We start from the raw sequence: 24,752 nt of genomic DNA on the forward strand, positions 1-24,752 counted from the left end.
ATTATCATCCTGGCTGTCATTTGAAAGGCGGGTATCCTCTAGGCTGGAACATGACATGATGTGAATTGCATTAGTCACTATTAGAGTTTTGAAACGAAACACAGCAGAACACGTCCACTCTTCTTTGTGGATTTATAGAGAAAAAGGTTGAATGCGGTGTTGCTCCACGACCTCTAAGCCTGTCATGGGGGAAGTCATTTTTCTACGGCACCATTGCTTTCAGATGTGGTCAAACGGCATGGTCTCCTGATGCAAAAAAAGAACATAGATTTTCTGAAAATGAAGTGTTTTGAGAGAAATGAGTTGTGGAGGGAGAGTCCCTTCTTGGAGACAAGTAATATAAACTCACAGAGAGAGAGCAGTGTGGGAGACAAGAACCAGTTTCATAAAGTTTGAAGTTTCCATCAGCAAAGACCACCAAATGCAGAGCTGGCAAACTGCCAGGCAGATAGTATGTGCAGATATACAGTACACTATAGTATACAAGGCAAACTTTATTTTTAAAACAAAGTGGATACAGCACTGGTGCACTGTATCCAAATCTATATTCTGATCACATTGGAATGTTTAATATATGAAGAAATAATAGAAATCTTGATGTGAAGTAATGAAATTAGATATTTCAATGGCCCTGAAATGTTATAATGCATTAAAAATGTCTTACATTTTGATAAATATGTTTGTGTATATCGATCACATGAGCCCTTATTCCTATAAACAGTTCGCTTTGAGAACAATGTGATGAACAGAATGCTGGGCATATTCAAGCCTTAAAGAGCAGCCTCTTAAGTAATAATGAGAGTGAGAAATGCAGTGCATTTAAGTGAAAACGCTGATTAATTATGTATGATTAGAAGGCTCTTAAAAGCTTTGGGGAGAGAATTAGAAAAGACTACATAAACAGAACATGAAGTCCAGAATGGCTGGATAGATACCAGACATGAAATTGTAAATGAACCTTAAGCATACAGGTGACTGCAGAATGATGAGAGATATTTCTTCTGCATGGCTGCATGCTGGCTGACCTTTTGTGTACAGGTCATGTCACACTTTGTGCTAAGGCACAAGGTTTCCGAGGCGTTTCCAGTACGCCTCGGAAATCTTTACGTCAATGTTGTGTGTTTTTCTCTGGGGAATATATTATTGATGCATATAAATCAACTTTTGTCCTCCATGCAAACTGTAACTGTCATTTTAATTAAGATCTTAGTGATGACGAGATTGTGATTCATACACAGATTCTGCAAAGGTACCTGCATTCATCTAAATGGATGTTTTGTTTGACTTTTTCAAAATAATCTATTTTCTTTTGTTGATATTAAACTACTTATGTGGTACAGTATAAAGACAACAGATGATAACATTGTTTACCATATTCCTGAAAGCTACATGCATGTTTTGCAGGAGAATGAGTCACTGAGTAGGGGTCATTTGGTAATATTATTTGAACTGGAAATACATTCAGACATGAAGACGAAGCCATAGATTCCAGATAACCTCTACTGATCTATGTTGCTCTCCTTCCTTTCTTCCCTCCTACCTCCTCCCCCTGCCTCTTCTCTCACTCTCCCTTCTTTTTCCTCTCTTCCTCCCTGTCACTGGCATCATGCATGTTTTCACCTCTGAAGTGATTGTACCTGATTTATATGACAGGCCTTTAACCCTGCGTGTGCTTGTCCATCAGCATCAGGCAGAAAACACCCAAGGGCATGTGTGAGCAGGACCAAATCTGGCTCTCTGTCATTCAGTGGCTGTAACCTCCAACTAGAATGCGCTCTAACAAATCACATTTATTCCTGCTCTGTTTGGAGTTGTGAGTCAGCCACACAAGGTGAAAAGTACTGTGGGCTGTATCCAATATAGTATACTTCTACTTTATCTTGCAGCAAGCTTGTCAAATTGTTTGCTTTCTTACAAGATAAAACAACTACATCTATCAAGGAAAATCATGGAAATAGCAAGCAATCTCACCATGCAATGATTGGCAATTTGAACAAACCCAGACTGCATGGATACAGTTCTCAACATTTAGAAAAACAGTTCTGCTATTTATTTACATAGAAAGTGAGCTAATGAAATAGAGTGCACTTACATGCCTGAAAACACAAATTTCTAAAATATTGCAACAAAAATGGAGACTACAGCAAGGAGACAAATACTGAACCTTGTCTCCACCTGCAGTCAGTACAAGACTACAGCACTTAATAGATTTATGTGGAAGTGGCCCCACTTACTGGCTATAAACAGTAGTACAGGATAGAATGGGTAGAGAAATGAGCTGGTGTTCTCACTGTCTTGTCTTCACACATTTATGGCTGAGATGATGAATGTCTGCAGATAGTGGCTGGTTTGAGGGGAGACAAATATAGATTTAGAGATAATAAGATAATAAGGTTTGTTTACATGTAAAAAATAATAAGTTTCTTGCTCACATCCCCTTGTTAAATAGGAATCCTAAAATCACTACCAAGTTGCCCTCATTTATTACAGTAAGACCTGAGAGTAACAGGAAAAACAAAAAACTTTTAGAGCACTGATTATTCTCCCTACACTGATTAAAATATCTCTGTCACTCTTAGCTATGCATGTTCAGCATTAGATTAAATGTTATCATCAAGGCCTCATTAGGTGGGCTAAATCTATTATTATGTAGTATTATATTGTAGTATATTTTATCATTTCCCATGTCTCAGGAAGCCTTGCCACCCTGACTTGATGCTTTCGCCAACAGTAGGAGTAGCCTTGAGCCAGCAAATTTCACAACTAGGGTCAAATGCAAGACGATTTTTTTCATGAAAGGGTTAATTCTAATGATAATGTTCATGTTTGTTTTATAGGATCAGTGGAGAAAAAAAATACTCATGCATTTTTTTTATTTTGAATATCAATATATATTTTTTTCTGAAATGTATTTTCAAGTCTCTACAGAGCGCTAAAAATAAAAGTTCGTTTACTGCGTGATCACGTGACTCTTCTGTTTACAGACATCCGGAAAAACATGGAGGACACCACTGGCAGTAATCCTCAATCTCTTGGATTTACAGAGAAATTAAAATCTTGGCTCTCTTGGTCATGGACTTACATATGCTTCATTTGGTTCGGTATGGTGCTGATCATGATATACGTCCTGTGGAGCCCCTTGAAACTGCAAGAAACGCTTACCTCAGGTGAATAAATGCCATGACTAGCTAGCTATTGTTAGCCGGCTATCTAGCGTTAGCTGGTAGCTAGCGGGAGCTAACGTTAGTTTGACAGTTCCTTGCTTGAGTGAGTCTAGCACAACTGATGCCAATAGAGGCGACTTTCTGGTTAGGTTCAAACCAAACAATGCAAAATCTGTAGCCAACTAGGTAGCAAGGTCGCTAACTGTTAAAACTGTTTATTTTAGTTGCTAACATTACCGTTTATGTAGTGAAGATTCAGTAGTTTATTACCGCCTTAACCAAGGTTGCTAGCAATTTGGCTCTGTGCTCACGATATACACAAGACAGGACATCGGGTGCACGTCTACATATCTGTCATACAATATACCCACTACCAACACCCAATAATAAAGGCATTATTCTCTATTGACATGACAGCCATTTAACCAATGTTGATTATTGCATGGTCACTACACTGCAGGACACATGCTACTGGTACTGAAGATACCGTTCACAATGTAATGCATGGCTTCTTAACTTTTTACTGGTCAGGTTGCAGTGTTGGTGCTAAACTGGCTATCTTCTCTTGTTTGTTCTTTCAGCATCTGTGTTCTTGAATACACTGACTCCTAAATTCTATGTGGCACTCACTGGAACCTCTTCTCTCATCTCTGGACTCATACTTGTGAGTTGTCATCTCAGTTGTTTCTCTCGTTGTAGAAGCACTGATTGCTTGGGTTTCTGTTTTCTTTGCAAAATATGTCCTGTCTTGGTGAAAGTAGTATTTTCTTGAGGGCCAGTTGATAGACACAACCATTTCATAAACACAACTTGCAATATCCTCCTCCTAAACTCGAAATAAGGGACCAAATTCAGATATGTGGATTAGTTTTAGATTAGAATCACTATAAAATGTAGATCTCTACTAAAATAAATAATTTAGTGGAGGAACAGTCCATGTGCAGGTCCAGTTCCTTGTGTGTTAAAACCAGCTCATTGTGTACTAAGTGATATGATAGGAATGCGGTGTATAGACACTTATGACTCAAGTCACTAAGTTATAACTCAAGGACTCTAATCTAGGCTACTCGTAGCCTATTTGTAAAACATTTTGTCCTCTGCCTAATTCTGAGAATCCTCTTTGTTACAGATATTTGAATGGTGGTATTTTCGTAAGTATGGGACCTCGTTCATTGAGCAAGTGTCAGTGAGCCACCTGCGTCCCCTCCTGGGTGGGGTGGAGAGCAGCTCAACAACCGGTCTGTTCTCGTCAGTTAATGGAGAGACAGAGCCTAGACCCAGTGTTTCAGGTACATATTTAAAGACTGTCATTTGCTTGTTCCAGACTCATGTTGATGCGTGCAGTAGTCCTGTGTATTTCAGAAATAGAGTGGAATTGCTTTTCTAGTCAGCATTGAAGTGTGGGAAATGCAGTCGAACTAGTGTGCCATTGACTCAGTTAATATTGTTGGTTTTGTTTTATGTTGGCAGATCTGTCTGAACTTAGTAATAATAACAATGATATCATTCCTTTTTGTAGAGTGTAAGGTCTGGAGGAACCCCTTGAATCTGTTCAGAGGAGCAGAATACAGCAGGTATGTATGACAGTAGAGGTATGAATCAGATGCTCAGCTAATCAAAATGCACATGGTAGAACTGCAGGGCAGATGCTTATAATGTGACACAGGTCTTGCTGCAAGTTTCTTGGTTACTTTATACAGAGTTGTAAAGGTATGATGCATGCGTTGTCTTAAGTGCAAGGAAATGAATATTGTAAACTTGCAACATCAACCTCATTTGATTCATTGCTCACTAGCATGATATTTTTTCTCTGTGCACCACAGGTACACCTGGGTGACTGGAAAGGAGCCCTTAACATACTATGATATGAACTTGTCTGCTCAAGACCACCAGACCTTCTTCACAGGAGACACTCAGCAGCTAAGGCCAGAGGATGCTGGTGAGTTTTAATGACATACAGACCAAATCCCCAGTTTAGCAAAAAGTGGTGAAAGTCATATATTGCTCTTTGGAAGAAAACAATGCCTATTCTTTGTTTCATGTTTTTTTTAAACAAAACACTGACTGAATTTCCTTGTGAGAGATTTTCCCCGTTCTTTGTGAATGGTCACATGGAATTGTTTTTTGTTTTGAGTTGCTGAACTTTTGACTTGGACGTAGTGGATTAAATATCTCAATGCTGAAAGGTTACATCTATAATGAGGCTGTGTTCATTGTCTTATTGCAGTGATGCAGAAGGCCTGGAGAGAGAGAAATCCTCAAGCCAGGATCAGAGCAGCTTACCAGGCCATAGAAATGAATCATGAGTGAGTTCTGTGTCAATAGTTTTACTCTTACATAGTTACGTGTTTTCTCCTAAAGTATCTTTAAACGTACTGCGGCTCATGTATGGTTATGCAAAGGTGACAACCGTTACTACGTTTACATGCCCACAATAATGTGACTGTTGCCAATACTGCGATTAAGGCAATAGTCTAATTAAGCCATTTACATTATTGTATGAACTGATAACTCCACACAATACTCCTGTTTACATGACTGAAGAATTTATTTTGATTATCCAGAGAGAACCGTGGAAATCAGTGGCATTTTTTTGTTTGCTAAAGAATTCTTCTTTCCTGTCCCACCACTGTCAAATTTTCCCAAAACAATACAGCCATGATTCTGCAGTACCACATCATGTTGTTTGTCGCAGCCATAGGCCTATCTCTGCTGCAACTACAAAAAAGCCATGCTTCAGGTGCTACTTTTGAAGATGTGCGGAATAACCAACCAGTTAACCAAAGCACTGTAAAGAACATAATGTATGTATTGTGTCATGCTGGGCGCATGCACAACTTGCTCACAGTTAAAGAAATGCAACTAAGGTCCTAACTGGTGTCTATTAATGCGATAAAAATCGGACTACTCCACACATGTTACTGCAATTGCGCTTACTTTGATTAAGAGCATAAACGCATTAATAGAATCAGAGTAGTGCTGTGTACATGGGCTCTGCCTTATTCACATTATTGCCTTAATGGCATTATAATCACATTTTTAATGTGCATGCAAACGTGGCTATTGTGTTGTTGTGTACCACATCTCATTATGTTTTCCCTTTGAAAGCAAGGCTTTGGATGGTTGAAAACTTGTCCCAGTGTGCCTTACGTGTGTGTGTGTGTGTGTGTGTGTGTGTGTGTGTATCTGTGTGTGTGTGTGTGTGTGTGTGTGTGTGTGTGTGCGTGTGCAGATGTGCTGCAGCCTATGTGCTTCTAGCAGAAGAGGAAGCCACTACTATCACAGAGGCTGAGCGCCTTTTCAAACAAGCGTTGAGGATTGGTAAGAATGGCTTGACATTTAAGCACTGACCCATGGCAAACCTTGAGGCGAAGTATTGGGGAAAAGCAGAAAACTAGAATATTGTAAGCTATATTTGAGGCCTATTTATAATATTTGAAGTTGGATGTTTCTCTCATCTAAAAAGTCTTTGTTTAATAAATGTCTCATATTTTCTGTTTGCCATCCATAGCTGGAAAAGATATCAACCTACTGGTGTACATTAAACGCCGACTGGCTATGTGTGCACGCAAACTGGGACGGATTAAAGAAGCAGTGAAAATGATGAGAGATGTGAGTGTCTTGGTGTCCAAAACTCAACCATTACATATAGCTGCTTACAGTGCTTGCTGATACAATGTTCTGCCTGAAATCTTTCTGATGCACTTTGTCAAGTTACTCAGCCAGCACAAGAGGGTGTATAGTTTTCCTGTCTTTTTGAAGAGTCTAGTGCTGGAAATGTTTCTGGTGGGGTGGCTTCTACACATGGATGCAGAATTGAAGACTATGTACATATAACAACTGTATGGAATAAATCTTAATCTCAATACTTTTTGAATACATTGATGAGCTCTTGTCAAGTAACCCACATGGAACTCTTTCAGAACAAGCTTCATGCAATGAAAACAAATCCGTTTTGGAAACAGTATTATGTGCTTTAATTTATGTGGTTAGCAGAAATGCCTAGATGGGCTGCCAAAGAGCTTAATAGGCTGGAAAAGACACAGTGTATTTTGAGGAAATAGCTCTCTACTGTATTCAAAACAATGCCAATACAATGATCCCACTAACAAACAGTATGTTAATGGATCATGCTGGATACTTTATGATAGCTTAATTATATCTGTTGGTGATTTTTGTTTTATCTCTTTACAGTTAATGAAGGAGTTCCCATTGTTGGGAATGTTAAATATACACGAAAACCTCTTAGAGGCACTTCTAGAGCTTCAGGCATATGCTGATGTCCAAGCCGTCCTTGCCAAATATGATGGTAAGACTGCATTGACCAAACAACTTTCCAAAGTCATCATCCTATGTTCACACAGGAATTAACTCAGTGCTATTGAACGAACCTTGAAGTGCATTACTTTTTTTCACATTACCCCAATTTCTGCTGTCTTTGTAGACATCAGCTTGCCAAAATCAGCCACGATATGCTACACATCTGCACTGCTGAAAGCACGGGCTGTATCAGATAAGTATGTTTCCTTGTTGTTGATATTGTTGAAAATATCTGTGCACATTGAACCTTGTGTACCATTCAATACCTATTGGGCAATAAAACCTTAAACGTGTATTGTCGCAGGTTCTCTCCAGAGGCAGCGTCAAGGCGGGGGCTGAGCACAGCAGAGATGAATGCTGTGGAGGCCATACACAGAGCTGTGGAGTTCAACCCGCATGTGCCAAAGGTTGGTCATTCACTTAATCAGCCAGCCAGCAAGGGCCCCTTTACACCTGGTATCAACCTGCTTCTCTTATCTGGATTTTGTCTAGACGTAATGTAGGTGAATTACGTTTACACCTGACATTAGAATACGTCCCCAGGCTGTGTATTGAAATTGCATTTCTCTCTCCCTTGCCAAAAGTCAGACTGCCACGCGACGCACGTCACTTAAAATTGATAGCAAACACCTCGTCTCGCTTGTTCCCCTTCCACGAGTATCTTGACAATTCATTCTATGCAGTTATGTGTATCTGAGCTGCCTGCCACCTGCTTGATTTGCAGTGATCCATGGCATGCATCAAAGTTTACTTCCAGTTCTGTAGTTGCTAAATGTGAATTGGAGACACATTGCATTTACACTTTGATGTTAATATGGCCAGGTGAGTCTCTGACCACCTCAGGAGGTGGTTTGGTGATCAGGTCATCAGTGCATCTTTGGTGCATTTACACCTGGATTTTTATGCATGTTTGCTCTATCCAGTTACAATCCGATCACCCAGGATGCATGTTAATGCTATGTGTAAAGGGGGTCACAGACAGTCAGTCAGTCAGACGGGCAAGCAACCAGACAGACAATCAGACATTCAAAGATGAGCAATCTAGGCTACAACTGATGATAGAGACGCCTCCACACCTGACATATTGTCTCTTACCAGCAGGTGTCAGTGTAGGTCTTCATAGATCATGACCTGGTTCATCATACCTACAGTGCCAGCTTAGTTGTTGAGTTGAAATCATATTCAGGCTCTACATCCTAGTTTTTTCATATAGTACATTTGCCCATTCGTTCTGTATATTAGTGCGTCTTGGGATTTAGTTCATGACTATATCTGATTGGCTTATTTGTCATAATCATCTATATAGTGGTGATGTCACAGGAGTCAATGCAGTATTTCTTAGTATGTGGTTTTGGAATCAAAATGAATCATGTGCCTGTTTCTGTATGTATTTTCTCTTTTTTTGTAGCTTCTCTTTACTAGTATGTTGTAATAAGCCTGGATCCCAAGATGGGACAGAATTTTTCATTTGGGTTCCAAAAAAAAAGGTTTCAAAATACTACAGAATTGTCACAATATCAGGTTGTCCGCGGGGTCTTAAAAAGTATTAAAAGGTAATAAATCAATTTAGCGAAAATTAAGGCTCTTAAAAAGTATTAAAAAGTCTTAATCGCCATTTTATGAGGTATTACATTTTGTAGCTATTCAATGCGAATAGCCTATTTGTCCAAAGAGTTTGTGTGCTAAAACTTTGCGTGAATTTATTTATTTAGCTCCTCACAACTACTACAACAAACTACAACCGGAAACAGTAATGCATAACCCGGAAGTTAAGAGACGCCCTCTTGTGCACCGGGCGAATTGCGTAGCCGCGTAGCGCTTGTGGGATTCTTCTGTGTAGGCTGTCACTAAACTAACAAACGTAATAAGGAAATGCAAGTTCTCAGACAAGTGGTTGGAGGACACTGAATTTGCACCATGGCTGAGGCCCGTCACTGGGAATAACCGGGAGGCGTATTGTTCGGTGTGTAAGAAAGCAATAAGTGTAACCTCAATGGGGATCAACGCTATCCGGTCCCATATGCACAGTGCTAGTCACAAGAGCAAAGCATGCAAAGACCACAGAGATTTTTGTTAATGACCGTGTTGTGTGTGTGTGTGCGCATGCGTGCGTGTGTGTGTGAGCGTGTTACTGTTATTACTTTTAATAAACCTTGCCTTTGGGTTAGTCACTCAATTTATTCTCTTGAGCTTTGTTCCCTACCGGCCTATCTGAATTCTGTTGTATTGATACAGTGGTCCATAGAAGTTATCGCAAACTAAGACTGTTTAGTTTTGCAATCTCAAAATCAATGTATAGTAAATGTAAGTTAAGGTGTGTCGCTGATGTAACCGGTTACAGCTCGAAGTGGCGTTGAGGTCTTAAAATATATTGAAAAAGTCTTAAAAAAGGTCTTAAAAGGTATTGAATTTAACTTCAGGATTCCTGCATATACCCTGAATATTACATAGAGCACAGATTTAGATATGGATTACAACTCCAACCTGGATATCTCTCTGGCCCTGCACATCAATTCCCACAGGGATTAGGCTTAGATGACACACATACACACACACACACTCATACACACCTAGTTGCAGTTTTGTCTCCATTTAGCCTTTGTAGTGTGGTGGCGTTTCATCTCTTACACTCCTTTTCGGAGAGGGAGAGGGAATCGGTGCTTGTGTGTGTGTGTTTGTGTGTGTGTGTGTGTGGCAGTCCCAGGCAGTGAGGGGGGAAGTCAGCCAGCCCTTTGATCCAGCCTTTGATTTTGAAGTGAGGGCCCTCATCTTCAATGTCTTTCCAACTATCCCCTGCCCCATCTCCCCTTCCCCACCCTGCCCAGAGGCACCTCTCTCCTCTCATCACGCACCCCCATCCTCTCTCATACCCTCTCATCTTTCTTCGTCCCCTCTCTTACCTCTTCTCTTACTTTTGTTTTGGTTCAACTTTGAGCCAAGCAGTAACTCTGAAGAAGACCACAACTGCCAACTTTGTCAAAATGAGTACTGGGAGCATAGGTGGAGAGCTAAATGATGATATGATAATTTGTAACAGCCCCCGCCCCCTCCCAAGACCTTTCACAGAGGATTATTGGTGAGCTCATCTTTCAGCATTTGACTCTGGCATCTGCTACTTACTCAGGCCTCATAGCACAGTTATGTTAAGTTTTTGACTCACTGGATATGAAAACTCCCTCCTTAACACTGGAGGAGGGGGGTGTTTGCTTTGTATTGTCAGGCGTGTCTGAATGATGAGTGCACCGGTAACCCAGGTGTTGTAGGTATGGGGTTGCTTGTTGTCTACAAAAGTACGTTCTACACAGTGCTTGTGTACAAATTTACCCTAGAGCCGAGTCTTGTTTCCAAAATAGTGTGTCTAGTTTCCCAAATTGTGCACTCGTTGGGAAACTTTATCATTTTTATTAGCAAAAAAATATATATATGTTATTTATGTTTTGTTATGATCACCGTTATCTTACAGAAATTAGAATAAAAGTAAGAAAAAGAAAACATAATTCACATACAGTATGTATATATATATATATATATATATATATATATATATATATATATGTATATGTGTATATATATTTCTATAAAAGGTTTGGGAAGCTGCTGATCTAAAAAGTTTGGCATTGGAGATCAAATGGAATTGTTCACCTACTCTAGTTTAACAGAAGATTATGTAATTTTACCACATTAATTACACCTGTAGAACTATGTGTAAAAGGTGACTTAATAACAGAGCTTGTGGGTGTTGTTGCTAGAGAGAGGCCATAACAGATACCAGTGATTTACTGAACTAAAGCAAGCAGAGGATTTTTCTAAATACCCCGCCTCTCTCCAGTTTATCAACAAGACTCTATCATTTCCCATTCCGATGTTAACGTGCCACACCAGCCCCTCATCAATGTGACCATTCCTGCTGGACTTCGCCACCCTTGAACAGATGGAGTAATGGTGGGAAGAGATATGGGCACAAGTGGAGGTCAAGCGTAGTGTGTGTGTGTGTGTATGTGTGTGTGTGTGTGTGTCGCCAAGCAAGCTGAGGAGATTATATATGAATATCATGTTAGGCTATATCACATGAGCTCATTCTGACTGCTCCAAAGGCTCTGCACACACCTCACTACCACAGCTGTTTCAGTGCTTACCCACCCACCTTCTCCATCCTCCTCCTACATGACCTCTCTCCCTTTTCCTTACCAGCTCCCCACCTCTCCGTTATTTTCCTCCTCTTCCCCCTTCCCCCTCCTATTTTCCTCCTCTCCTCATCTTCTTGGCCCCTCTCCTCCTCCTCCTCCTCCTCCCCTTTCCTCCATCTGTCTGTCCATTCCAGTCAGGTCCTCTACCAGCCAGTGGTTAAGAAACTGACAGTCTGCCGGATGCTTGCATGGCTGATCAAGTGCTCTGGCCACCTGAATCTGCTTTACATTTACATTTACCACTACTTTGGTCCACACTCATTCATTTTAAAGCACTCAGGGCGACCCGATCTCATCTAGCTTGCTCGTTTACTCCATTTTGGTCGGCAGTTTCTCATCTCACTCCATTCTGGTTGACATGCTCTCATCTAGATAGCCTATCAAGGCCCAGAAACCCGGACCTTTGTTTGGTTTAGGTCTGAAATTGGCTTTTTGGTTTGTAAATTGAGACAAAGTAGCAGCCTTGGGTTTGTTCTGAATTTAGATGGATGAGGTTTGACTCAGACAAGGCAAAGGGGGTAGTTACAGGAATGGCATCTTAGTTTTGAATTTGCCTCATCCCAGCCTGCTTTGGAACAAATGCTGTTAGTTTTCTGCCACTTTCCAGTCCCTTGGTATGTGTTGTAGTTGCTAGTAGCTGTGTTTACCGACTGTGTATGGAATTGTTAATCTTCGTTTGTGTTTCTATTCCCAACACCTGTACATCTGTATGTTCTTCAACTGTGTGTGTGTGTTTGTCAGACCCATATAGAACGACTACAAGGCTAATGTCATTGTTGCCTGCGTGTTCCATTGTGTGAGGCTAAATGCCGCAGATTAGAATCAGAAGGCAGCTTATGAGTTATGCTCTGGGCTTATGACTGCCCAGGGATAAAAGGGGAACACATGAAACTCAATCCCTTCATCAAAGAGGCGACAGGGAGTGGAGAAGCAGAGGGAGGGAGGAGAGAGGGGGGAGAGCAGCACGGAGGACTGAGGTGTCAGCAGGTCTAATGCCATGGCATGCCAGGAAGGACAGCTGAGCGTCCAGCCACTCTAAATGGTTAATCTTAAAACACAGTGGACCCAGACCTACATGGGTGCGATATACTGGTTACTGATGATCAGCGATACACTTAAATGAAACTCGGGAATGGAGGTTGAAATATATGTAACAAGAAAATGTGTTAAAAGTCCAGGTATAACTTATCCAAAAGAAAAAATAGGCTTGGTCAGGAATTTGAAAAATGTCCCGTATCATCAAATTCAAAGTTTAAGTACTTATAGTTGCATGTGTCAGCAAGGGAGTTCAAACATTTCAACACAATCAACAGAATATATAAACTTCACTGCATTTTCTGCTCAGTGTCTGTGTTGGTTAGGCCGGTTGGTTCGGAAGATTGGGCATCAAATGAAGCACACAAACCCCTACCTGGCATGCGAGTTCTTTGCGCACTCTGTCCTGCTGTTTTGAAGTGTTACATGATTGTGTTGTATTTTTTTGCATGGGGCTTAAATGGTCAGTGACCACAAATATGTTTTTCCACACAGTCACCCAGAAACACAGCTTTTACAGCAGTTGTACGGTACTCTGTATAAGCAATCGTGAGCAGTGGGCCTGTTTTCTCTGTAATGGGTGGGCTGGCTGGCTGGCCTCCATTAGTGCTGGGGGGGGGGGGGTTAGACGAAGATGGTGAGAGGTTTGGGCTAAGAAGAAAGGAGACAGAAAGGTGAGGAGGATGAAGGGGGACTGACAAGTGTCTTAACTGGAGCAGAGAGAGGTAATATGGGTAAGTCAGACAGAATATAAGTGAGAAGGGCAAACAAGCAGCCTCTGACTGTCACTGTAGCTGTCTTAAGCCTGTAATGATTAGAGAGGATATTGGGATGGAAAGAGAGGAGGCTGAGAGGAGGCAGGGCAGCCAATTGCCTGGCCAAGAGAAGGTGAGTAAGTATGAGGAGGATGGGTGAAGTGGAATGGCCACACTGCTTGGCTGGTTGCCTCCTTGGTTGAGCCTGTAGTAATGAGGGTGAGGAAGTGGTGAGTGAGGCGCGGGCGACAGAGGGTTGGGGTCGGCCTGGCAAGCTGGCTGGCTGGCCTGGCTTGGCTGAGTCTATAATAATAGAATAAACATCTGAGGGATGGGGCTATGGGACTGCAATGAGGTAGAGCTGTAGTGTGATGGGATGCTGTGATGGATGGTGACTGATGATTGGGCTGGAAGAGAAAAAGTTATACGTGAACAGGGACTGCTTGCCTGTCTGAGCTTATGATTATGGATGAGAGAAGAGGAATGCAGTGAGGACAGACTGGGTTAATTGGTCTGACTGGCTAGCGGAGCATGGTTGCTGAACATCAGGGATGGGAAGCCCAGGCTGGTTGTCTAGCAAGCTGAGAGACCATGGAGGAGAGGTGGGGTTAAGCATGGGAGAGAGACAGGGATGAGCGAGATGGAATGGCCTGGGCAGGCTGCTTGGCTGGCTGGCTGTGATCATGGGGGCGAGAGTGGAGACAGAGGATAAGGTAGGGGGGAGATGGGTGAAGCAGAGTGGTCGGGCTGGCTGACTGGCTGGCTGACTGAGCCTGTGACCATGGAAGGGATTAGACAGGATTAGCTGTGGGGTAACCTTCCCAAAGTGTCAGTCTGAGATCCAGAGCACTGTGAAGCTGGCCGCCTGGGAATCCAGCCCAGGGGGGCCCCAGCCCCACACACTGGATTAGTTTAACACAGACCCCTGCCACACTGGGCACCACAGACATAAATTACATAGATTGGGCATGTTCACCAGTCATTATGCACTCATCACTAGCTTACCCATGGACAGAGCTAGGCCTTAATTAACATATCAATATTGCAGAAAAGTGGTACACAATACGCTTGTTTCAAATCTTTTTATTTCCTAGATCATGGTTCCCACTTATTTCAGAAGGCATACCCAATACCCAATCTATAGATAGTAACTCTGTGATGTGGGCCTATGTCAGCACAGTGGACCGACTGACTCACTGGGCCAAACTTGCACAGTAGGGAGAGAGGGGGGGGGTGAGTGGGGGATGTTACACATTCATGGAATGAATGTACTGTACTGTAACAATAACACAGAGAGAGCTTTGGAAAGCTTTTCCCTCCCACCTTGAACAATTGCAAAACAAGGCTCTCAACAAATACCTCACATGAGGAAAATATGTTTTCAGTCTGCCGGGAGTTCGCAAGTGGGAATTGCACAAGAGGTTATAGTAGATTAAGTGCTAACTTAGAAACAGAAAGAAAAAGTGAATGAAACCATTAAATAATGTGATACTTACTTGAATTGACACTTGCCCCCTTCAGGGAGGTCAGTGCGCAACAGCGAGAACAGCACCCCTGAAGCTGGTAGGCATTCAGTCGGGCGGATACTTGCAGAGATGAACCTGGGTCCAGGCAGGGGCATTGCTAGGAACAAGAGGTGATACTGGGCCCCATAACAATGCATCTATCTTAGTACAGTATCAACTTGCCTGTCTGAAGGGCCACCTCTTGTTTGGGACCCACTCAAAGTATTCTTGGGACGGTATAATGGCTCAGTGTTTATCACTGTCACCTCACAGCAAAAAGGTCCTTGGTTCGAATCTCGGCCCTGGTCCTTCCTGTGGAGTTTGCATGTTCTCCCCGTGTTTGTGTGGGTTTTCCTCCAGGTGCTCTGGTTTCCTCCCACATTCCAAAGACATGCAAGTTAGGTGAATTGGAGACTTTAAATTTCCTAGTGGCACCCCTGGTTGGAGACTTGGACCCGGGTTACTGCAGTTGAAGGGAGGTCTCCCTACTCACTATGCCACCCTGCTGCTCCAATATCCTATTGTCCTAAACTCTTGCTCAGATACTTAATTTATCATCTAGAACTTCCCATTCCACTTTCAGCGACAGTGGTAGAGGGTAGGAAATGTCAAATACAGTACATTTCATGCTGAGAAGGTAACAAGTAAAAAGACAGGAGGAGGCAGAGACAAATTTATTAAGTATTTAAAAGTTTTCCCATACTTTGATACTTCTGCATTCTAATATGCAGTGCATCTGTCTATCTCCCTCCAACCTCTCTTGCTTTTCCTTTGTCTTCATTTGATTCATAATCAGAGCACTGTCGGGACATCAACAGTGTGTAACAACCTTGAATACAACAGCCAGCTTCCCTTTTTCCAGTTTCACATTCAGTATTGATTGTAGTATTGAGTACCTTGTTTCCCACCTTTGGGAAATTCATTAGCCTAATTATCGCATACCACAAGTAAGCAAAGACATGGTCCAATACACCATATGTCAGGCGCCACATAGTCGAATAGAATAGAATAGAATCTTTGTACCTCTGAGGGGAATTTGTGTTGCACGTAAAAAAAGCTAGTAGACACAGTACAAACAGTGCTCATTCATTACATAAATTACACAACTAAAAAGAGGTATCCAAAAATAGGTCCATTATGCTCATTCCAAAATCTCATTGCACTGGTTAAAAAGTTTGAATCTCAGTCTCTGTAGACATTCTTGGCAAAGTGAACCTGCATCTAGCTGAGTGTGCTGTTTTTTTTTTAAATATGCAATAAAGGCCATGAGTCAGATTACAAACCTCCAATGTCGTGTCAATCTGCTTTGCTACTGTGATTGGTCAAAGATTTTGATAACTGACAACTAACACCAACCAATCTGTTAGGGCGAGAAATTACGTCAGTGAATCAGTCGTCGATAGGCTTGCATCCAGACTCCTATGAATCACCATACAAATTGAAAAATTACTAAAAACAGTTAAAACTGCAGTAAAACAGCACAAAAAAGGGTGCATTAGCCAGTTCTACTATGCTTTACCACGCTGAAGGACCGAATGGCATCAGGGTATATTGACCAGTGGTATTTCTTCCTCTTCCTGTATGTAGTACTTATTAGAGATGAAGAGCCTGATCCTGCCTCCAGAGCACATCCTGAAGAGGGGTGACAGCGAGGCGGTGGCATACGCCTTCTTCCACCTGCAGCATTGGAAGCGGGCAGAGGGAGCCTTAAACCTACTACATTGCACCTGGGAGGGCAGTATGTATTAATTTCTTGAATTGGTTCTGTTTAAAGTGAATTGGCTTCACGACTGTGTACGGTCGGAAATCACTATGATACGTTGATCCAGCCTGGCCATCACAGAGCCACAGTATTCTCCTTGTATACTGCTTTCCATTTTCATAGGTTTTGTATGCACACCCGCAAATACATTACTCAATATCACACAAGAGGGATACTGTTATACTGTATATCAGCACAGCTGTGATTCGGTCATAAGCATAAGGCTGCAGGCCGAGTGCTGAAGATAATCACATACAAAACAGCCCTATAAACAAAGCTATTTATCTAGTAATGGTGATTAAAGGTGATGATTTTTGTTTATTTGTCTCCGCTAACAAAAACAGTTCCCCCAGGATACCACTACCAAGTGTTGCCAAGCAACACATAAACTATTTGTGTTAGATCACCTGTAAAGCAGAGTGATACCTATAGTAAAACGTCCCAGTGCTGTTTTACTGTCAGCACTTATAGAATGCCTCCTGTCCAATCAAATTACTCGACTGGAACTAACTGTTGTATAATTTTGATTATAGAATTGTGTCAGTTGATAGTGGTATCGATCAATGCTCTGTTTCTTAACATTCTAATGTTTCATTATAACCTTAATATTATGTCAGTGTAGTGTAACATTTTGCTACTCAGTTGATTTGATGAAAATTGTGGTCAGCTGCAGAACAACTTATTCTGGTCTTGAAAAGTGAAATATCACTTTTTATGGTTCAAAGTACTTGCTTACTGTACTGTATAGTAATGCTTTGTGTGTTATTCATCTGATCTTACGTTTCATTTGCTCCTTTGTGCTCCTCTCTCTCCAGCCTTCCGGATAATTCCCTACCCTCTGGAGAAGGGTCACCTGTTTTATCCCTACCCAGGATGCACAGAAACAGCAGATAGGGAACTACTGCCCTGTGAGTAGGAGAAGCAGCCGAAACTTACTTGCTGTCTATGAATGTGTGTAGTTGTGATTAATGAAACCCCCTCTCTCTCTCCCTCTCCAACATTTTATCTCTCCTACTCATTCTTTCTCACACTGACTTTCTTTTGCTCTCTTTCTCTTTCGTTGCTGTTTCTTTCTCTTGTTTCCTCCAGCATTTCACGAGGTGTCTGTGTACCCAAAGAAAGAGCTTCCCTTCTTCATCCTCTTCACAGCAGGCCTTTGCTCTTTCACTGCCATGCTGGCCATGCTCACACATCAGTTCCCTGAGCTCATGGGTGTCTTTGCCAAAGCAGTAAGTACTGTAACTACACATCTCTATTTTCTACCCATTGTATCATTAAAAGTTGCTGTTTTGTATTGTGAGATGTATTAAATTGAGAAAGTCCAGTTTTCCATGGCAACAAATTAGCTTAGCCCTGAGTTTAGGTTGGCTGAGAGCTTAGTTCTGCTACTAATCTCATCTTGGCTCTTTTGTGTAAAAAGGGCTATCTTTGTTTTAAATGCATGTTGTTACTCCAATGTAACCTGAACCTTTTAACCCTGGTGGTAATTGCTGTCTTCCATCACTGTCAGCAACACTGGAGGCTCACGGGAGTCGTAGGCCTGCAAAGCCGCTATTTCCCTCCAAAACAAGCTGTAGTCCAATCGCAGCTATCAGTAATCACAGTTGAACAATACAAGCTTATCGCCATAGCTGAGTGGCATACAGCTTTCAAGAGTTTTAAGCCACGAATGTGTGCATGACTTCCTTTTACTGTTTATTTATAAAAGCAGCGTTGTGCCGTCTGTTTTTAGCCTGTTTGGCTAGCTCCTTTCTTTGGCTAATCCTTTGTTTATGGTCACCCTGTTTATTAGGGTCTGCCTTTACACATACTTGTAGCCTTGTAGCAAAAACAAGGCCACAGAGAACATCTAGTGCTCATCCTTTTGTTATGGGAAAGGTTGTGTGTAGATAGGATTTTTACAGCAGGCCAGGCGAGCCTGGTTTGTGTAATGCTCAGATAGAGTGCATGAAAACCATTGAGGGAGGAACACAGAGGCCCTCGCTGCCTTCTGAGGAAAAACAGAGATTTCCCTGAATCTACTACTCTTGGAGAAAAGATCCAAGCAAGGCAAGACAGGACAGTGGTGATGGTGGTGGCAGGAGTCTTCCTTTCCTTTATTTACTGCTACCAGACATGGATAATATAGTGGCTGAATATGTTTCATAAATTTAATGGGATTAGAGGAGTGCTTGATTTGCACTTGTCTGGCCAGGCTAATGATATTTCCACTTATGAGACTGTTAAAATGTCAAGTTTATCAAGCACACCTCAAGTAGTTTCAAAGAGAAACCATATTGTAATGTTCTTGCCCATGTCTGACCGCCACTGTTAGATAAGCTTAGACAGCAAGGGCTAAGGCTCACATGGACACATAGCAGCCAATGTTACTTGAAATGAGAAATCTATTTTCTAATTAATTCAAGTACTTTCACTGACACAGGTGTCTAACTCCCAATTCTGTTTTCTGTTTACTATGCAGCCTAATACAGTGATTCTCAACCTTTTTCATATCAAGGACCCCTAATTTAGTACACATTAGAGCCACGGACCCCCATTTGATGAGATTTTGTCTTTTGGACCCAAATCTGAGAATATTTTTTATAGTTAGATATGATTTTGTCTAGAATCCCATGACTATCTGTATTGTAGGTAGAGAGATAACAGTGAAACTATGATTAAAATAGTAATTATCCTACATTCTCTAATTGTGTTAACTTCTTGAGAACCACTGGCCTAATATGTCCAATTCATTATCATATAGGTAACTGATTAAAAAGAAACATGATGCTGTGCATAAGTGTAACGATAATAGCCAGAAGATAAGCATTTTTGAGACATTTTGATGTGTTGGTTTTGAGTTGTTGTGTTGATGTTAGTCAATATACAAGTTTAGTGTAGGGTAGCAGGTTATAATGTAGTTGTAAGTGTTAATGAACTTTTGGAATGGCATTTGAAAGTAGAAAGAATTGTAAGTCATTTTCAATAAAGCTGGTTAGTTTTATGTTGTGTGATAGGTTTGAGCGATTATCAGGGACTCCGTCCATTGGTTTGTTATGTCTTTTTACAGCTATGTTTGTCACACAATGTTGTGTCTTAAGAGGGATCTTACATCAGCTGGCCTTTAAAGGTTACTAGCACAGGCATTTCAAACGTGCAGTTCAATAAGGACCTAATAAAAATCCTACAGTCAGTGATTTCAGCAGATCTAAAGGGATATAGATGTAGGAACTTGCCCTGCTGGCAAGCATAAAAACATACAAAAACATGCACCTCAGGTTCTAAATACTATGGGGATTTAGCAATCTTGTTAGAACAGCTGACCCAGGATCACTGGCCAGGTCTATTTGGTCTATTTCAGTCCTGATCGATACACACACGCTATGTGGGTAATTGCAGGGTACAGCTAATATGCCACAGATGCCGCCATTTTCTCTTTTTAACTGTTAGCATTACAAAGTTAATACATGTGACCATTTATAGTTCATTAACAGCGGAAGCAGAAAAATGTACATCATGTAAGTCAACATAGATAATATGTTTTTGCCTGATAGGCAAAAAAATACAAAATATATTTTTTAAATTTGGTTCACCTACAATCTAACAACACGTGGTTCGGCTGGGATTTTTAGCCTCACCTCTTCATGTGCGTCTATGATCTGAATGGGAAAACTTTGTATGATCAGTGCTATTAATATATGACACGTAGCCTTGTTTCCAGCCAGGACAACAGGCTAAGGCCTCAGAGCCATTTATTCTGTTGTGAAATGTATTGCCTGATAAACACATTAAAGTGTTTATGGTGGATTGAAGTACTAGGGTTTAAACGTTTTTTGGGTTTTGTTTTGGGGGGTTTTTGAGCTGGAGGAGAGCTAAGCCTTCAGTACAGGGTGATTGTGACTGTCTGCATTTTCTGTATTTACCTTATTTAGTCTGTAAAAGAGGAGATGAAAGAGGGGATTTTGTTGTGTTGGACTAAGCTCAATGAAATGAGTGCTCGTAATTTTGAATAATCATTTTTGAGAAGGAAGAAATGTTTTACCTCGAGCTTTGAGCCAGCAGATGTAAGTTCCACAGCACTGTTTGAGTGAAATAGCCCAATGGGCATTAGTAAGTAGGCTTATTTGAATGTTTTGCTTAAGGATTATCTAAGAGTGGGAAGAGATTTTATGACATTTAACTGAAGACTCATTCTGCTTTTCCTCCTTTTCAGTTCTTCAGCACACTCTTTGCACCCCTGGGTTTCTTCGCAGACAAGATGGAAAGCTTCATGCCGTCCAGTTTTTGGCACCAGCTAACTCGAATCTGACCCCATCTCTCACATACACATACACACACACACACACACACACACACACACACACACACACACACGCCAATACCACTCCAAACCCACAGACAAAAAGTGTTTGCTCTCCTGTCTTCAGCATTACTGTCCACTTGCTGCATTGTTACTGATTATGTTGGCTGAGGTTGTATCAACACAGCAATACCACTCTTAAGATGCTCTCCCACACTGTTCCAGCAGCCAGTTTCTTTTCCAAGAACACATTTAGCGAATACCATTTGCAAGGATTTCACAGGGTCATTCATTTGTCATTATGTTAACACTGCGTAACAGTGGGAAATTTGAACTGTTGCAGTGTCCCACCAAGCCTGGCTCTGCCATTTTGGCAAAAATCACATAATGAATTTGTAAGAGGCCCTCCTGTATTGACTTGCTATTCTAAATGAACTCACGAATTGTAAAAGCTATAATTGTTTTTCCTGCCCTACTGTAGTAACTGCTGTATCTAGTCAGATGAGTTGTCCTCACCAGTGGAGGAATAGACATGTACATGGGGGATTCCTGAGAATTTTGTATGTGAATCCGAAAGATCCCATATAGGGTTTATATGGGATGGAAACCTATGTGTCCTGTATGAACCCTCTGTGCCCCATAGCCATCCAGTGGGGCAGATTTAAAAGTTTGTGAGACCTCCTAAAAACAGAGCTGTGATTTACAGCCTTGGAGTGCCTGCAGTGTATACAACGCCTCTGCGGTTCAACAGTTGTTGCCATGGCATGACACCTCAGCACTATATCACTGGGGCAACCCCCGCCCCCACTTTTGCCACATCGAAATGCAAATGGGATCATCATTGGTCACAGTATGGCCTCTCGTGGCATCGCTCATTTCTACCGTTTACACCGCAGAATGCTACAGCTCGTGCGTTAGTCACCTTCTATTGACGGCGAACAAAACGTACCAAAAGTCACTCACTGCAGTAGTCATACTGAGAATAGCACAGCACAGTCGCTGTAAAGAATAGCTGCCCTACATAACATTACAGTAATTCTCAATATATCGGGGTTCTCCCTCAGTCAGGGAATGTTAGCCCCGACAAGCCAGCACATGCGTTGAGCACATTTGTTTAGTCCTGAACCATTGCTGGTGAAGATGCTGAATAGCAGTTGCAGATGGGGAGCAAAATGAACAGACCTATACAGGAACAGTGTACATAGTAAGAGACATATTTTACACAGTATGTATAAAATGTCTTTCACTTGGTACTCTATATCTGTCTATGTCCATTTTGCCACATTGATGTTATGTACGGCAACTCACCGAGGCAAATTCAAAGTATATGTACAGTACATAAATGTGCCTGTCAATTAAATATTCTTCTGATTCTGTTGTAATTGGCTGGATTCAGACCATTGTTCCCTTTGTGAAAGATTTGCTCTTCTCTGTTGTATGAAACTGAATGTGGAGATGTACTGTAGCATGAGGACCTTGTAGCAACTGACTGATAATGTAATAACTTGCCAGAATGTAATAAAATGTAATATCACATTATTACATTAACCTGCCATTAAAGGGTGTATGTGTAACTTTTGATTCAGTAATATTGACTAATAATGTGATAATAATAAACATATGAAGAATGTAATACCTCAAGTTATTACATTATTAAAAACAATATTACATCATCAGTTAAAAATGTTACACCTCTTAATGCTGGTTAATTAATGTGATGTTATTACATCGTCCCAGCAATTTATTACATCAACAGGTTTTATTACATTTTTGACCCACTTAGAGAGACATTTTATTACATTTTGAAAGTTGTTATATTGTTTGTCAGTTATTACATTATCAGTGGCTACAGCCCTAGCAGCAGAGTTCATGCCTCGGGGTGATATAGTGATATTGTGCTGACAACTCTCCACTCCATATGTGATGCTATTGTAGTTAATGAAGTGCCTTTTATGTCACACTAGCTAAACACCGATTTGGCATTATACTGTACCTGTTGATGATGTCAAGTTTAGTGGCAATATTGTTCAACTTTGATGTTTTAGACTTGATAATTAATAGATGGTTTCAAAAACTGTGTAATTTTCTATTGAATTATTCATTGTCCAATGATTGTCCAGTGGTGGTTAGCATTACTATATATACCAGCCAAAAAAAAACAAAGACTAATATGTTGATGTATTAGTATCCAGTCAACAGTGAAAAATTAGAAAAGGGCTGACTGGTTATGTTGTAATGACACATACAGTGTGTGTTATTATGGTGCAAATTTGGATTGTCTTACTAACAACTATTCTGACTTGCAATATTTGAAACTAAGCCACAAAGACTCTTGAAGGCTTGTTTAGCATTTTCACTCCATTCTCTGGCCTGTGATATTTGATGGTTTAAATTCTTGACACCTGAAATGTCTCATTCATAGTGTTTTTGTGCAAGTAGGACTGCATGCTGAAGACAGGAGAACATTTGACCTACTGTAACCCTGGGATGAGTTTGATTGCAAAACTCACAATAAATTGTTCTTTCAGTGTAATTTAATTGCATCTGTTATTGCATCTGTTTGACATTTTTGTTCTTGTTTGTAGAGATTCTGGACTGGTATTTTCTGAATCAATTTTTTGACATTTAGTTGAATAATATTGGAGATAAAGTACTCTAAAATAGTGTTCTTGTCTGATAAAAAAACCATTACGAGTAATTTGCTCAAACACGGTGGACAGGTGAATCACTGTTTCCTCTCACTCTATTTTCAACATGGGGTGAGGGGTGATACTTTATTGATCCCCATAGAGGCATTCTGGTTTGGCCTGCCCCCCCCTCCATAGTTCAGCTACAGAGCAGCACCCCTGGAGATGATAGGGGATTCAGCGTGTTGCTCAAAGACACTCCAGCAGGGCGGATGCTTGCCGACACAGGCTTAAACCCGGGTCCTCCAGCTGAAGGACAGTCTCCCTCCTCACTATGCCACCCTGCTGCCCTTGGACTACTGTTATGATTATACCACTCTGCCACCATCAGCAGATACTTTTACATGTCATGTTCCCAGTGAACCATTGGTGCCATAATTATACTTCATACACTTGATGCTTAAGTGGCGAGCAGCAGTAATGAAAATCACTTGCTGAGGACTGCTGATGGGCGCTCAAGTGTTTGCTGTCGGTGCCTGAGCACGGCTTCATGCTGCATGTGGAAATTTGAATCGCTGACTGACCTCCATACTAATGTCTTTAGAGTGCCTGAAAGTAAGGATAATATAACAGAGAAGATAGAATAGAAAGAAATACATAGATAGACAACACAACCATAAATATGTGAAAAAGGTATTGAGTAAATAGAGGTTGTCATGTCTTTTACCGTAAGCCTGGAGATGACAGACATTTATGATACGCATATGTACAGAGATGCTTGAGTAAAAAAAAAACCCTGCTGAGAGGAAGGTTTTGGGCATAGGCTTGTGTGAGAAAGCAGCCCAGATTGCAAGTGATGCAATCCGTCCTGTCCTTTCGCCTGTTCATCCTCTCCGTCTGCAAACACCAGATCACGGCTGTGTCACGTCACACGCACACATATGCTAAAAACTCCAGCGGAGAGATGCATTCTTGACAGTTGACTCGCTAGATAAGGGTTTTTATGTGCTAATCCCCCGCCGCCAGCCCGGTAATCTCACCCGGACGACGAGCATGTTAATATAATATGAACGGCCAGGCCTGGGAGCCCTGCCAAGCACGTCCCTGAAGGTCACATA

At 41.3% G+C, this 24,752-nt stretch overlaps 1 protein-coding gene across 1 annotated transcript; it reads left to right on the forward strand.

Moving 5' to 3' along the window:
* The first annotated feature begins 2,998 nt into the window (after positions 1–2,998).
* Positions 2,999–23,528, forward strand: st7l (suppression of tumorigenicity 7 like). The gene is made up of 15 exons (XM_071903772.2): positions 2,999–3,167; positions 3,746–3,828; positions 4,294–4,453; positions 4,684–4,738; positions 4,988–5,103; positions 5,392–5,470; positions 6,397–6,485; positions 6,676–6,776; positions 7,359–7,473; positions 7,609–7,681; positions 7,789–7,891; positions 16,554–16,704; positions 17,544–17,636; positions 17,818–17,957; positions 20,921–23,528. The coding sequence occupies exons 1-15, from the start codon at positions 2,999–3,001 to the stop codon at positions 21,014–21,016; spliced, it is 1,623 nt and encodes a 540-aa protein (XP_071759873.1). The 3' UTR covers positions 21,017–23,528.
* Positions 23,529–24,752: the final 1,224 nt, after the last annotated feature.

Source organism: Centroberyx gerrardi, chromosome 5 (genome assembly GCF_048128805.1).
Source record: "Centroberyx gerrardi isolate f3 chromosome 5, fCenGer3.hap1.cur.20231027, whole genome shotgun sequence".
NCBI lineage: Eukaryota > Metazoa > Chordata > Actinopteri > Beryciformes > Berycidae > Centroberyx > Centroberyx gerrardi.